Raw genomic sequence first — 10,358 nt, forward strand, 5'->3', positions numbered from 1 at the left:
AAAAAAAAAAGGAAAGACGGAAAGAGGGGGTGAAAGCATGGGGGGTAGGGAATAAGGAGGGCGAGAGATTTCACCACCATCGCCAGCCTCATGCCGTCAATAGGTCGGTGTGGTTGGTGGATACCAAATGCAGCCTGGCCTGGCCCCAAGCCCCGAGCAAACAGCATTACTTTTTTTTTTTTTTTTTTTTTTTTTATCCCACTCGATTTCATTTCCTCTCCCCCCTCCCGTCGCTTCTCACTTCTCACTTCTCACATTTCTTTCTCCTCTCCTGCCCAGCCGCAAAGCAAATCACAGGCCTGCAGCAACGCATGTCCAATCAATCTCGATATCGTACCCGTATATGACGATTCGTGATGTGACGAGGCCGCAGCAGGGAGGGGGAGACTGGCGTGGGCTAGGCTGGCTGGGAAGCAGCAGCCCTCTCTCTCTCTCACTCTCCCCTTTCCGGCCGTGCCGATGCGCGCTTGGCACGTAGCAAACGCCACCACTGCCACCCCCCTCTTCCGCGCTCTTCTTCCTGTCAGTCCGTCTCAAACACTATCTTGACGGAAAGCGCTCGCGGCTACGGAGGGGCTGGTCCCGGCTCATCAGCCTGAAAAATGCACTGGCGGCAAATCTCTGCGCTGAAATACACTTGTATGAATACGGATGGCTGGATTGCGACTAGATCGGGTGTTGGCGCACAGAAGAGGGTCCCTTGGCAAGCCGAAAAAAAAAGAAAAAAAAGAAACCAACACCGCTTTGCTTCCACGACACAAGTCACACGTCCCAAGGCTCGCCACCCCCGCGTTGTCGTTCACGTATCCCATCCATCCATCTTGGGCGACGATTGATGGACTGAGCCCTGGCCGACCCAAGGGGGAGAAAAAGGAAACGTGGTTTTGTTTCATTCAGAATCCTCAACCATACAGAGGCGGCCCGGCCATGGTCGGAAGCCAACACCTCAGTTGTCCTTGTCACTGGCAGCCTGCCCTGCCGTTTGGGTGCCCTTCGCTTCGATATCAGCAGCCCACAGGGCAGCGCCGACTGATTAGGAGGGGAGATTAGCAAATGAGCAAACGGAAATGGCGGCAGGGTTGAGACGCAGCCACTCGGCCGTTGCTTGTGGCACAATGTGCGACCCATTTTCTCCCTCGTTGGAACTTACCAGCATTGGTGCAAGAAAAGAGAAGCGATGCGACGGGCACCATCTCGAGCAGAGTGGCAACAAACCCGAACCTGGTTGCGTGCGATTCGTTGTCAATTGATGCAAGCAACAACAAGGGGGTAGGAAAACACGCAAAAAGCAACGTGTATTGGAGCGGGCGTGGGATACTAGCCACACTAGGCGAGGTGAGGGGGAAGGTGATGTTGCGACGAAAATGTGACTTACGCCGTGTAGGAGCCTGCATGCGCCTGGATCCAGGCGGACCTCCTCTCCTTGCCCCAAGATTTGAGCTGAAAGTACTGTTTCTGCCTGTTAATATCCATGTCCACTGTTTACTTTCTCCGCATGCAAATTCACAAGAGTGGTGGACATACCCGGTCGTGGACACTTTGACCCCTGGCTCGTCCTGTGAGTACCGAGCGTATTAGCGGTGGGATCACACATGGGATGCAGACTGAGCACCACAACTTGCGGAAAGTAAAGAGTGATCCCAACATACCTTGCAGCAGAATGAAAATCACGGTCCCGACAACTGGGAGACAACACACACACACACACGCGCGCGCCCCGCGTTAGCTCTGCATGCATGGCGTGTCTAGATGGAAAAGAACCGAGGGCGTGACCCTACCAGGAATGAAGTTGAGCGGCAGGTGGATCAGGTAGCGGAGGATGGCTTTGGGGCTGAAGCGGTCGAAGGGAGACTTGAGCACCTTGCCCAGCTTGCCGATGGGGTCGGAGCCTGGCTGCAGCTCTCTGCCCTCCTTGACGACGCCAGTCGCGCCGCGCGCGACGAGGGTGCCATCAAAGGTGTCGAGGAGGGCGTCCTGCATGATGAAGTTGCGGGCGATGATGGACGTGATGGTCGACGACTCGTTGAGGACCAGCAGGACCGTCGTGAACACGGCCAGCGGGCCGTTCACCCACACCAGAATGGCCAGCTGTGGGAGGTAGGTGAAGATGAACATGGGCACCGTCACCCCGGCCGACACGGCGAGGGTGGGGCCGATGCGGGACAGGAAGGGCTTCCATAGGGCACGGTGAGAGAAGAAGTAGAATATCCCCTGTTGTTTGCGTCGTTTTGGCGGTCAGAATTCCGAGCCTGGCTAATCTGGGCAGCACCCGCATTGGAGGAGGGGAGCGAGGTCGTGCCTTGATGGGGTACAGGTAGCTGCCACTTTTCGCGGCATCGTTGACCTGAATCTTTGCCTCGGCCAAGTCCTCCTTGCTGCCCCAGGGTGAATGGTCAGTACGTGAAGAGTCTGGGCGACAAGGGTCGGCGCAAAGGTGCAGACGAAACGAGACGTACACGACTTCCTGCGCCCTCGCCTGAAGCGAGCTCGCCACTCCGGAGCTTTGAGACATGCTTGCTTTTCGATCCTCGCTTGTGGTCGTATGTGTCGAACGTACGGGACGCCTTCGGAGGATTGCTTGAGCTGGCTGGCACCTCTTGCTTTTTGCAAGTTGCGAAATATGGTGGCTTGGGAGGTGTTGGTTGGCAAGGCCTGTTTATCTGTTCTTGTTGTGGGGTTGGGTGGCCGTCCAAGCGGTGCGCGTGGACGACGTCATTGACCACCCGCCTGGGTCGCCTGGGGGGCTGCCTGCGAGCTAGTGAGGTCTCACCAGGACGGCCAATAAGGTGTCCTTTTCAAGCAGCGCTAGTTAGACTAGCATCATCCGAACATATCAAATGATACTGTAAATCGCCGTTCCTATTCCGCACAAAAAGTCCAGCTTCTTCTATCCCTTGCTGCGTCCCATGCTATATCTCATCTGCACTGAAAGCTCATTTCTTAAGGCTGTGGATAATATGGAGCTGCAGGTTGACCTATCAGGTGGCATGCCTGGATGCGAACCGGGACTTGACCTTTGATGATGTCAGAGAGACCTAGAGTCGGATAATGTGTGATGCGCAGACTTTTGTTGGCAGGTGTCACCAGCTACGACTCCGGATCAGAGGCGGGTCGGCAATGACCCTCAGTTGTCAGTGCGTGCAGCCGTGGGAGGCAGACGGCCCTCTGATTTTTTTATAAGGTTATTTTATTTCTTTCCTCAAACCCTGACCCACCCCCAGTCGCCACCACGAACGTGACCACCCGGAAAAGCAACAGGCTGCGGGGGAGCGGACCAGATTCCGCAAAAAAAAAAAAAAAAAAAAAAAAAAAAAGAAGGGCCCTAGCCGATTGTGACGCGGCTGATGGCGCAACTGGTCGGGACACTGGCAGTCGGATGCATTCGCAAGCTAATCCTCCCTTCCCACCTCGTGGCCACATGGGCGCTCCAGGGCACGTTTGCAAGGCCCCATCCCATCTCCCGTCTCCCGTGCTCCCCTTCTTTTGCCAGACGGGCTTTGGAGCAATACCTAATCCTTGTGAGGATCCGAGAGAGTTTGGGAGGAAGAGAGAAAGTACCGGGAGCGCGGTGCTGAGTGGGTGCGCGGCCCACTCTGGGCCCGCCGCGGGCTTCGGCAGGAAGGCAACATGGCTGAGGGCAGGTGGGCAGGGTGGCAGACACTAGAGTAATCACTCACTCTCAAACCCAAGACAGTGATTATCCAGCCAGCCAGCCAGCCAGCCAGCCAGCCAAGCCGTCCAACCAGCTATCCACCCACCCACCCAGACACCTCCCACGCCCAATAATGGTGCTCGATAAGGAGAGAAATCTGGCCCAGACCACCAGAGGTCCATCCCGAGGTGGGAGTGGGTGACCGCTGCCCCACACACAACCCCTGCCGCCATCCCATCCCCACCCTTCTGAGCCTTCCGCGGAGGGATGGTTGCTTTGCGAACAAGGAAGTGCAAAGGGCGGCCCCTCTCTCCCTTCCCTCCGCGTGGCGCGCTAGCGTGTGGTAGTTCCTGAGCGGCCCCGCTTGGTCCGGGCAATGGCGTTTCCCTCGGCCCTAGTTGCGTCTGGCCTTGCTGGAAACAGCCCCCCCATCCTGGACGTGGGCGAGCCATGGATGGCGCCGGGGTGGGAATAACAGCCGGACTCCTCCCCCGGGAGGCTACCTACATATATGTACATGAGAGGAAGAAGCAAATGGAGGCGTGGGAGGCGTGGGAGGCAAAAAGGGAGGAGGAGGCCAGCGTCCTGGCGGATAATGAATTGAGACCGTGCCCAGGAGGGGAGGGGAGTTATGCACGGCAAAAGGAAAAGAGGGTGTGGGACAGAATCCTGGCACTGCTGGCAGCAAATGCTGGCAGGAGCAAATTGTGGCTGCCAGAACCGGTGTGTTATTTTGCGGTTTGCAGTGCTTGCGGTGCTCTGGCGATGGGCTTTCCGTCTATAAAAGGAGCGGTCGGGCCCCCTCGAGGCTGCGCCAATATGTCTCAGGAAACATGTCCAAAGGGAGACAAACAGAACATCACCAAGCCTCGAGACCCGAACACCTCCCCAGACATTTACTTTCGGTTCCGCACCCACAACAACTTGTTGGTGCACTTGCTGCCCCTTCGCTTATTTCTACACTTGTATTTTTTTGCTTTTGATATAAAGTTCACCTACTCGACCCGCCCTACGGCCGTCCTCGCCCGGCTCTTGATCTTGTCAGTAGCTCAATCAGCCACCCCCTCGTCTAGGTCGGCCCAGCGCGTCTAAACCAGACCGGCCATCCCGTCCTCGCATCAAAAACCCTCGCATAAAAAACCTCCCTTCCGCCCGGCCCCGTCTTCCTACATGCCTTCCCCTTTGCACCCGTTCCATCTCATCCCAAGGACCAAACATAACATTGCCTTCAATGCGTCAAGCCGGCAGAGCCCAGGCGCCAAGCCATAGCCCCAACCTCAGTGTCACCGGCTGCACGCGGAAACTGACCCTCACCTTCGACAGGATCACGCGCAAGGCCGTCTTCCACGTCGAGGACAGCATCTCCATCTTCAACCACGCCACGCAGCGCCGCACCGTCGCCACGGTTCTGCACTCGAGGCCCGCGTCGGGATGAGAGTCACCGACCTGCTCAACTCCATCGAGGAGGACGTCGACATGGTCAAGGCGGAGCCCCGCTGCGGCTCGGAGGAGCCGTGGCGGTCATCCCCCTCGCCCGCCGCGTCGTCATCGTCGTCGTCGTCATCGTCGTCCGCCGCCAGCACCCCGTCGTCGGCGTCCTTCACGCCCGCCATGTCGCCCGCCGGCCCCTCGCGGGCTGCGGGCTCCGACGTGGGCGACTCGGACGCGATCGACATCAAGATGGAGATGGTAGAAGAGAAGGCCGGCATCGTGTCCAACTCCGTATCGCCCGCCCCTCCCCGTTTCCATCCTGCAAACTACCACCAGTCCCTCTCCCTCTCGCAGTATCCCATGTCCACCTGGCAGGCACCGCCCCCCGTCTTGGGCTGGGCGGCCTGGATGGCGCCGCCGTCGGGGCTCTACCCGCTGCACCGGCTGAACACGTACCCGCACGGCCCAATGTCCATGTCTGACACGGACATGGCATACGCGCTCGCCTTGCCTCGGCCCAAAAGCCTCTACCTGCCGCACGAGTGCGCCGGGCTTGCTGGAGGGCCAAGTCTGATGGCTTTCCACTGCCACATGCTGCAGTTCAGGCTACCAAAGCTCCGCCTGCACGGAAAGAGCATCCGCGACCTTGGATTCGAATAGTAAGGCACCCAAGACCCCTGCCGACGGGGACCGGTCCAGCAATACATAACCCCCTTTCTTTCCTCTACCCCCTTTCCCCAAAAACGGAGACAACGACTGACACCCTCTGTCCCCATACAGCCTCGACGCAAAGCGCAGGTGGAACATGTACCCCAACGACGACATCCTCGGGATCGCGACGGAGCGGCTGGCGTGGAGGGCCATGGTCGCCATCATGTCCTTCCGGGAGGAGGATCACGTGGCCAACTTTGTCAGCGAGGTGCACGAGGCCATCGCGGGGTGCCGGCCCGACCTCCCCACGCGCCACCTGGAGGCGGGCCTGCACGGCACGCTGTCCATGATCCGCCTCATGCGCCAGTGGTGCCGGGAGCCCGCCGCGGTCCGCATGGCCGAGGAGCTGGCCGTCGAGCTCGTCTGGCGGCTCAACTTTGACTACGTCGGCTACGTCGAGGACGGCACCCTCTGCGGCGCCGACGGCGGCATGCGCGCCATCTTCACCGACTACTGCAGCATCGAGGACGACCTCGGCCTCCTGGCCGAGATCACCTCGTTCTTCCCCGAGGGCGCCAGGGAGTGCCGCGGCGTTCGCATGGTAACGTTTGAAGAAGATGGACTCCCGGACGGCATTACCTGTTGGTTTTCCCTCTCTCTCTCTTCCTTTTTTTTCTCTTCCCTCCCCTTCCCGCGAATGCCACACTGACACGTCCCGAACAAGACGAGACAAAAATCGCCATCCTCATCAACGAGACCATCACCCTGCTCGAGGAGCGCACCGACTGCGTCAACTGGCCCCGCGAGGTGGCCGAGCACTGCGCCCGCTACGTCCTGAGGAGGGGCCCTTGGTACGCCTACAGCTGCCTGTGGCACCTGGACCGCTGGCTGTGGGGCTCCTCCCGCGCGAGCGAGCGCCTCAAGGACAGGGTCTCGGCCGCGCTCCGCCTCGTCAGCCAGCACTCGCACGACCGGAGGTTCCCGCCCGTCCCGGCCCCCGAGAAGGCGCCCGTCACGAAATGCGGAGATTGTGGCTGCCACCCGAATCCGCCGCCTGCCTTTGAGGAGTCTTCTCAGTGACTCTCTCCTCTTGCCGCGTTTTCCCTCCGCTCCGCCACCAACCCACCCTTTCCGATCTGGTTTCTCCTGCCGAAGACGTCACCCTCTGTATTTCGTGTATTTCTCACCTTCATATGCGGACACATGCCTCGTTGACGTTGTTGTTGCACACACAGAAAACCAAAACAACAAAAAAACAACAAAAAGGTTGAAACATCCAGCCACCGCGACGCCTCTCACATCATACTGTCCGGCTTCCTCATTTATTTGCTTTTGCTTTTATAAATGGTGTCGTTTCCTTGCTTCACGGTGTCATTATTCATATTTCTCTTGGCCTCCCGGCGTCACTCGTCTATTTGTTGGGGATACTTTGGTGCAAGTCGTTTCTTTTTCCGCCTTCCGTGTTATTTCAGTCGCTTCACGTGGAACACTTGTTTACAAAACAACCCAAAAAAAAAAAAAAAGCCATAAAAGCAAACGAAATCGAAAAAAAAAGCCAAAGGGGACGCACCACATATCAACAAACCTTCCTCTTTAGCTCTTGCTCTGGTTCTTCACTGTCGTTACTCTCACCGGGTTCTCAGCACCCCCCACCTTCTTTCCTTGTCCTTTTCTACCACACCCTTCACAGGAAATGTATTCTCAGCGCTTGCCCGCCCTTTCTTCCCTTTGTACCGCCGCCCGGATAGAGCACTGCTGCCAGTACACGGTCGAGCAGTCGGTTCCGGGCAGACATCCACTCCTTTGGCGGCAGCGTTTCCGAGTCTCCACGCGACCAGTTTTATGTTCATGTTCCACGTTTCACGCTTCATGGACGTGGACGGATGTATGGATATGTTATGATTTACGCCAGTGGGGGTACATGCGAGGCGGCCAGATGTGCTTTGCTTTGCTTTGCTTTGCTTATTGAGCTTGAGCATCTGTGTGTTTATATGCCACGATCCTTGGGTCTGGTAGACACGGGATGTTCAAGCTAAAGGTACTCTGGAAATTGCAATGAAACTGTTACTTCTTCTTTGCTCCTGTCCCTTGTTGACGTGACCATCTTTTGAGCCGCCGTTGTAGTGATCACAACGCCCAGAAGCCCCCACACCCTGCCCTGCCCTGGTATACCACCAGCATGTGTGCTCCCCCTCCCATCCTGTTACCCCCCTCCAATCGTGGATTTTTTTTCCTACCCACGCCAAACCCAAACTGGAAGCGCCTTGGAATTCTCCGGCGGGAGAATGCGGAGAATTTAGAAAGAGAGTGGTGGCGGCCCTTAGCGTACGTGCTGTAGCAAATCTAAAAGCAGAAAGACAAGGCGAAAAAGAAAAAAAAAAGGTCAAAGCTCGACGGAACCATAGTGTGGAACGTATTGACAGAGCAGCTGACGTAACGCGGTGCTTGGACATGGAGCCGTATGCCCCGCTTGAGTTCCGGGGGACGTTGGACTTGTTCCGTGGTGGTGGGTCCCGTTGATTTGGTGCCGTCTGCGGCTCACTCTTTGCCTACCCATGGTTGCGCTCGCTGGGTGCCTTGGGGGGGAGAGAACCCTATGAGCAGTTGTTTTCTTTGCAAGCGGTGCAAACCCAGCCGTTTGACCAATAGGCCAGGTTGGAACAGCCGCAAGAGCAGGTGCACGGCGCCGCAGCCATCATGTGGGCTTGGTGGTGGGTCGAGGAGGAAGAAGCCCTTGACTGTATCGAGAATGGCTAGTGGGGTGCGGCGAGTATTTGATACTGGCAGTAAAGATGAGATATTGGGCTTTTACGCGGCGGGTATCCGAGTAGAAATGAAGTGCTTGAGTTGTGGCGATGGACGAGTTCGAGAAGAGGATAGGAGGCCCGGCCCAGATCTAGTGGGCGGCTGGAAGAAGGTCATTCTCGCCGAGAGGGGTCATACTTATACTTGCCTGGTAATGTGTACGTCTTGGTCGGCGAGCTCGTTCCTACATTCCTTTCGACGAAAACCATCACAAACTCAACTACCTACACAGCAGGCTAGTCGCATTACACTGCGGTTACCAAGGACCTTGCAGAATAACATGCATGCGGCGGTCCCTGTTGGTCCAGGACGTCAACCGAGCCCTGGTTGGTCCGGGGAAGGAGGGTGCGGCAGGCCGGCTTGGCCTGGTGATTGGAAATGAATGCGGGTATTGCCTTCGGGACTTGAGCGAAGAGGTCAAGGCCCGGCGGAGGAGCAAGCGGACGTTACTCCAAGCTAAAAGCAGGGCATGCATAACATACGAGCTTGCGCGCCCTCGGACAGGCGCTAGAAGGTCACACCCGCAGGCACCCCAGGCGCGAGTGACCTCTATCCCGTATCCGCGACTACCCGAAGCCAATCGCAACATTGCGGAGACGGCCGGGCGGGTCACCGGCGGTGATCTATAAGCTCGTCGACCTGGGAGTGAAATGCCCGATGACCGATGGGCTGGGTGGGTGGAGAGCTGGGAAGCTTGGCTGAGGGATTGCATCATGGACAGGGCATCCGGCGACGTCCCTGACCCTCTCGACTCCTGACAAGGGTACGGCAAATAAAGCACGTAGCAACTAGCTCAAGAGATGGACCGAGTGACGAACGGGTCTGCGATCCCCCCCACGTAGATGCATACTCAAGATACGGGCTATGTACCTACATGGAAAGGCGGGTAGATAGGCAGCCAGGTCTTGTGCTACAAGAGGGAAAACGGCCGAAAGGCAAAAGGAAGAGGGGACCGGCTGAGGTTGCGGGATACCCGAAGCGGGTAAAAGCAGGAGAATCAGCAGAAAGGAGTAAACCAGGAGTGAGGGACGGGGATAAGAAAGAAAAAAAAAAAGCAAAGAAAACCCCATGTGGCAGTCTCACACGCATTAGCCATGGTTTTGCTGTCAGGAAGAGGCAGGCGGACTACTGGGCTGCATGGACAAGACGCACGACGCAAAGCATTCATCACTAGTAACCCCAATCGGGAGCAGCCAACCACGAGGGCGCGATACTGCTGGGATTGCGGCGGGAGAGGGCGCCAGGGTGCGTGCGAGGGTTACGAGGAAATGGTCGTTATCGCGCCCATCCGTCCGGGGCGGGGGAGGGAGGGCACCTTCGGGCATGGGCTGGGGGCAGCGGCAGACCACATCCAGTACAGGGTGGTCCAGTACAGAGTACAGAGTGGGTGGTGGTCACGGAGTAGGACTAGGGGGGGGGCTCTCGGCTTGCCTGGCGGATCGTTCCCCGAGATGGCAGGTTGCTGGGATGGATTTCAAAGGCTTGCGGCCTGCATGCTTAGTTTGGGTTGCAGTGCAGCAGAAAGGAAATTGCTCCCTGGCACCGGCGAGAAAACGAAGAATGAAGCGGAAGGGCGCAGTCGAGACGCGGCCAGTAAAAACGAGCACGGCCGACCGGTCTCTGTTCCACGAGCTCCGTGGCTTGCCGTTTGGAATGGAACACGGGCGGTTGAAAGCCCTGGCGGCTGATGGGGTCCTGCAGCTGTCAGCGTCTGGGCGTCTGTGCACGCCGATCCATGGCCGCTGTCTTCAAGGGGGAGGCAGCTGCTAGTGCTCCTCCATCGTTCCCCACTTGATCGGAGTTGACCTGGCACCAACCG

The 10,358-nt window shown here is 57.7% G+C and overlaps 3 protein-coding genes across 4 annotated transcripts; 2 read left to right on the forward strand and 1 right to left on the reverse strand.

Moving 5' to 3' along the window:
• Positions 1 to 166: 166 nt before the first annotated feature.
• Positions 167 to 3,128, reverse strand: GGTG_14011. 2 transcript variants are annotated; one of them, XM_009231937.1, is made up of 8 exons: positions 2,457 to 3,128; positions 2,300 to 2,375; positions 1,779 to 2,211; positions 1,650 to 1,682; positions 1,525 to 1,556; positions 1,376 to 1,449; positions 1,151 to 1,221; positions 167 to 1,029 (listed from the first exon to the last, which is right to left on the reverse strand). In XM_009231937.1, exons 1-8 carry the CDS (start codon positions 2,510 to 2,512, stop codon positions 947 to 949), a joined length of 858 nt encoding a protein of 285 aa, XP_009230201.1. In that variant the 5' UTR covers positions 2,513 to 3,128; the 3' UTR covers positions 167 to 946. The 2 variants fall into 2 exon arrangements, with proteins under 2 accessions (XP_009230201.1, XP_009230200.1); XM_009231936.1 differs by having other exon boundaries at positions 1,376 to 1,556.
• Positions 3,129 to 5,101: 1,973 nt separating this feature from the next.
• Positions 5,102 to 7,257, forward strand: GGTG_14012 (hypothetical protein). Its single transcript, XM_009231938.1, has 3 exons — positions 5,102 to 5,742; positions 5,864 to 6,375; positions 6,459 to 7,257. The coding sequence occupies exons 1-3, from the start codon at positions 5,129 to 5,131 to the stop codon at positions 6,812 to 6,814; spliced, it is 1,482 nt and encodes a 493-aa protein (XP_009230202.1). The 5' UTR covers positions 5,102 to 5,128; the 3' UTR covers positions 6,815 to 7,257.
• Positions 7,258 to 8,823: 1,566 nt separating this feature from the next.
• On the forward strand, positions 8,824 to 9,168 carry GGTG_14013 (hypothetical protein; the record flags this gene model as incomplete). The annotated part of the gene is made up of 1 exon (XM_009231939.1): positions 8,824 to 9,168. The coding sequence occupies one exon, from the start codon at positions 8,824 to 8,826 to the stop codon at positions 9,166 to 9,168; it is 345 nt and encodes a 114-aa protein (XP_009230203.1).
• Positions 9,169 to 10,358: the final 1,190 nt, after the last annotated feature.

Source organism: Gaeumannomyces tritici, assembly GCF_000145635.1.
Source record: "Gaeumannomyces tritici R3-111a-1 unplaced genomic scaffold supercont2.103, whole genome shotgun sequence".
NCBI classification, from domain to species: Eukaryota; Fungi; Ascomycota; class Sordariomycetes; order Magnaporthales; family Magnaporthaceae; genus Gaeumannomyces; species Gaeumannomyces tritici.

Bases quoted from the DNA above. Each gene is read 5' to 3' on its own strand.
- GGTG_14012 (XM_009231938.1), top strand. From the start codon at position 5,129: ATGGTCAAGGCGGAGCCCCGCTGCGGCTCGGAGGAGCCGTGGCGGTCA. The intron at 5,743-5,863 runs GTAAGGCACCCA...GTCCCCATACAG, and splicing joins CGCGACCTTGGATTCGAATA to CCTCGACGCAAAGCGCAGGT. The intron at 6,376-6,458 runs GTTGGTTTTCCC...GTCCCGAACAAG, and splicing joins ACTCCCGGACGGCATTACCT to ACGAGACAAAAATCGCCATC.
- GGTG_14011 (XM_009231937.1), bottom strand. From the start codon at position 2,512: ATGTCTCAAAGCTCCGGAGTGGCGAGCTCGCTTCAGGCGAGGGCGCAG. The intron at 2,376-2,456 runs GTACGTCTCGTT...ACCCTGGGGCAG, and splicing joins GCGAGGGCGCAGGAAGTCGT to CAAGGAGGACTTGGCCGAGG. The intron at 1,683-1,778 runs GTAGGGTCACGC...GTTGTCTCCCAG, and splicing joins GCCGCTCAACTTCATTCCTG to TTGTCGGGACCGTGATTTTC.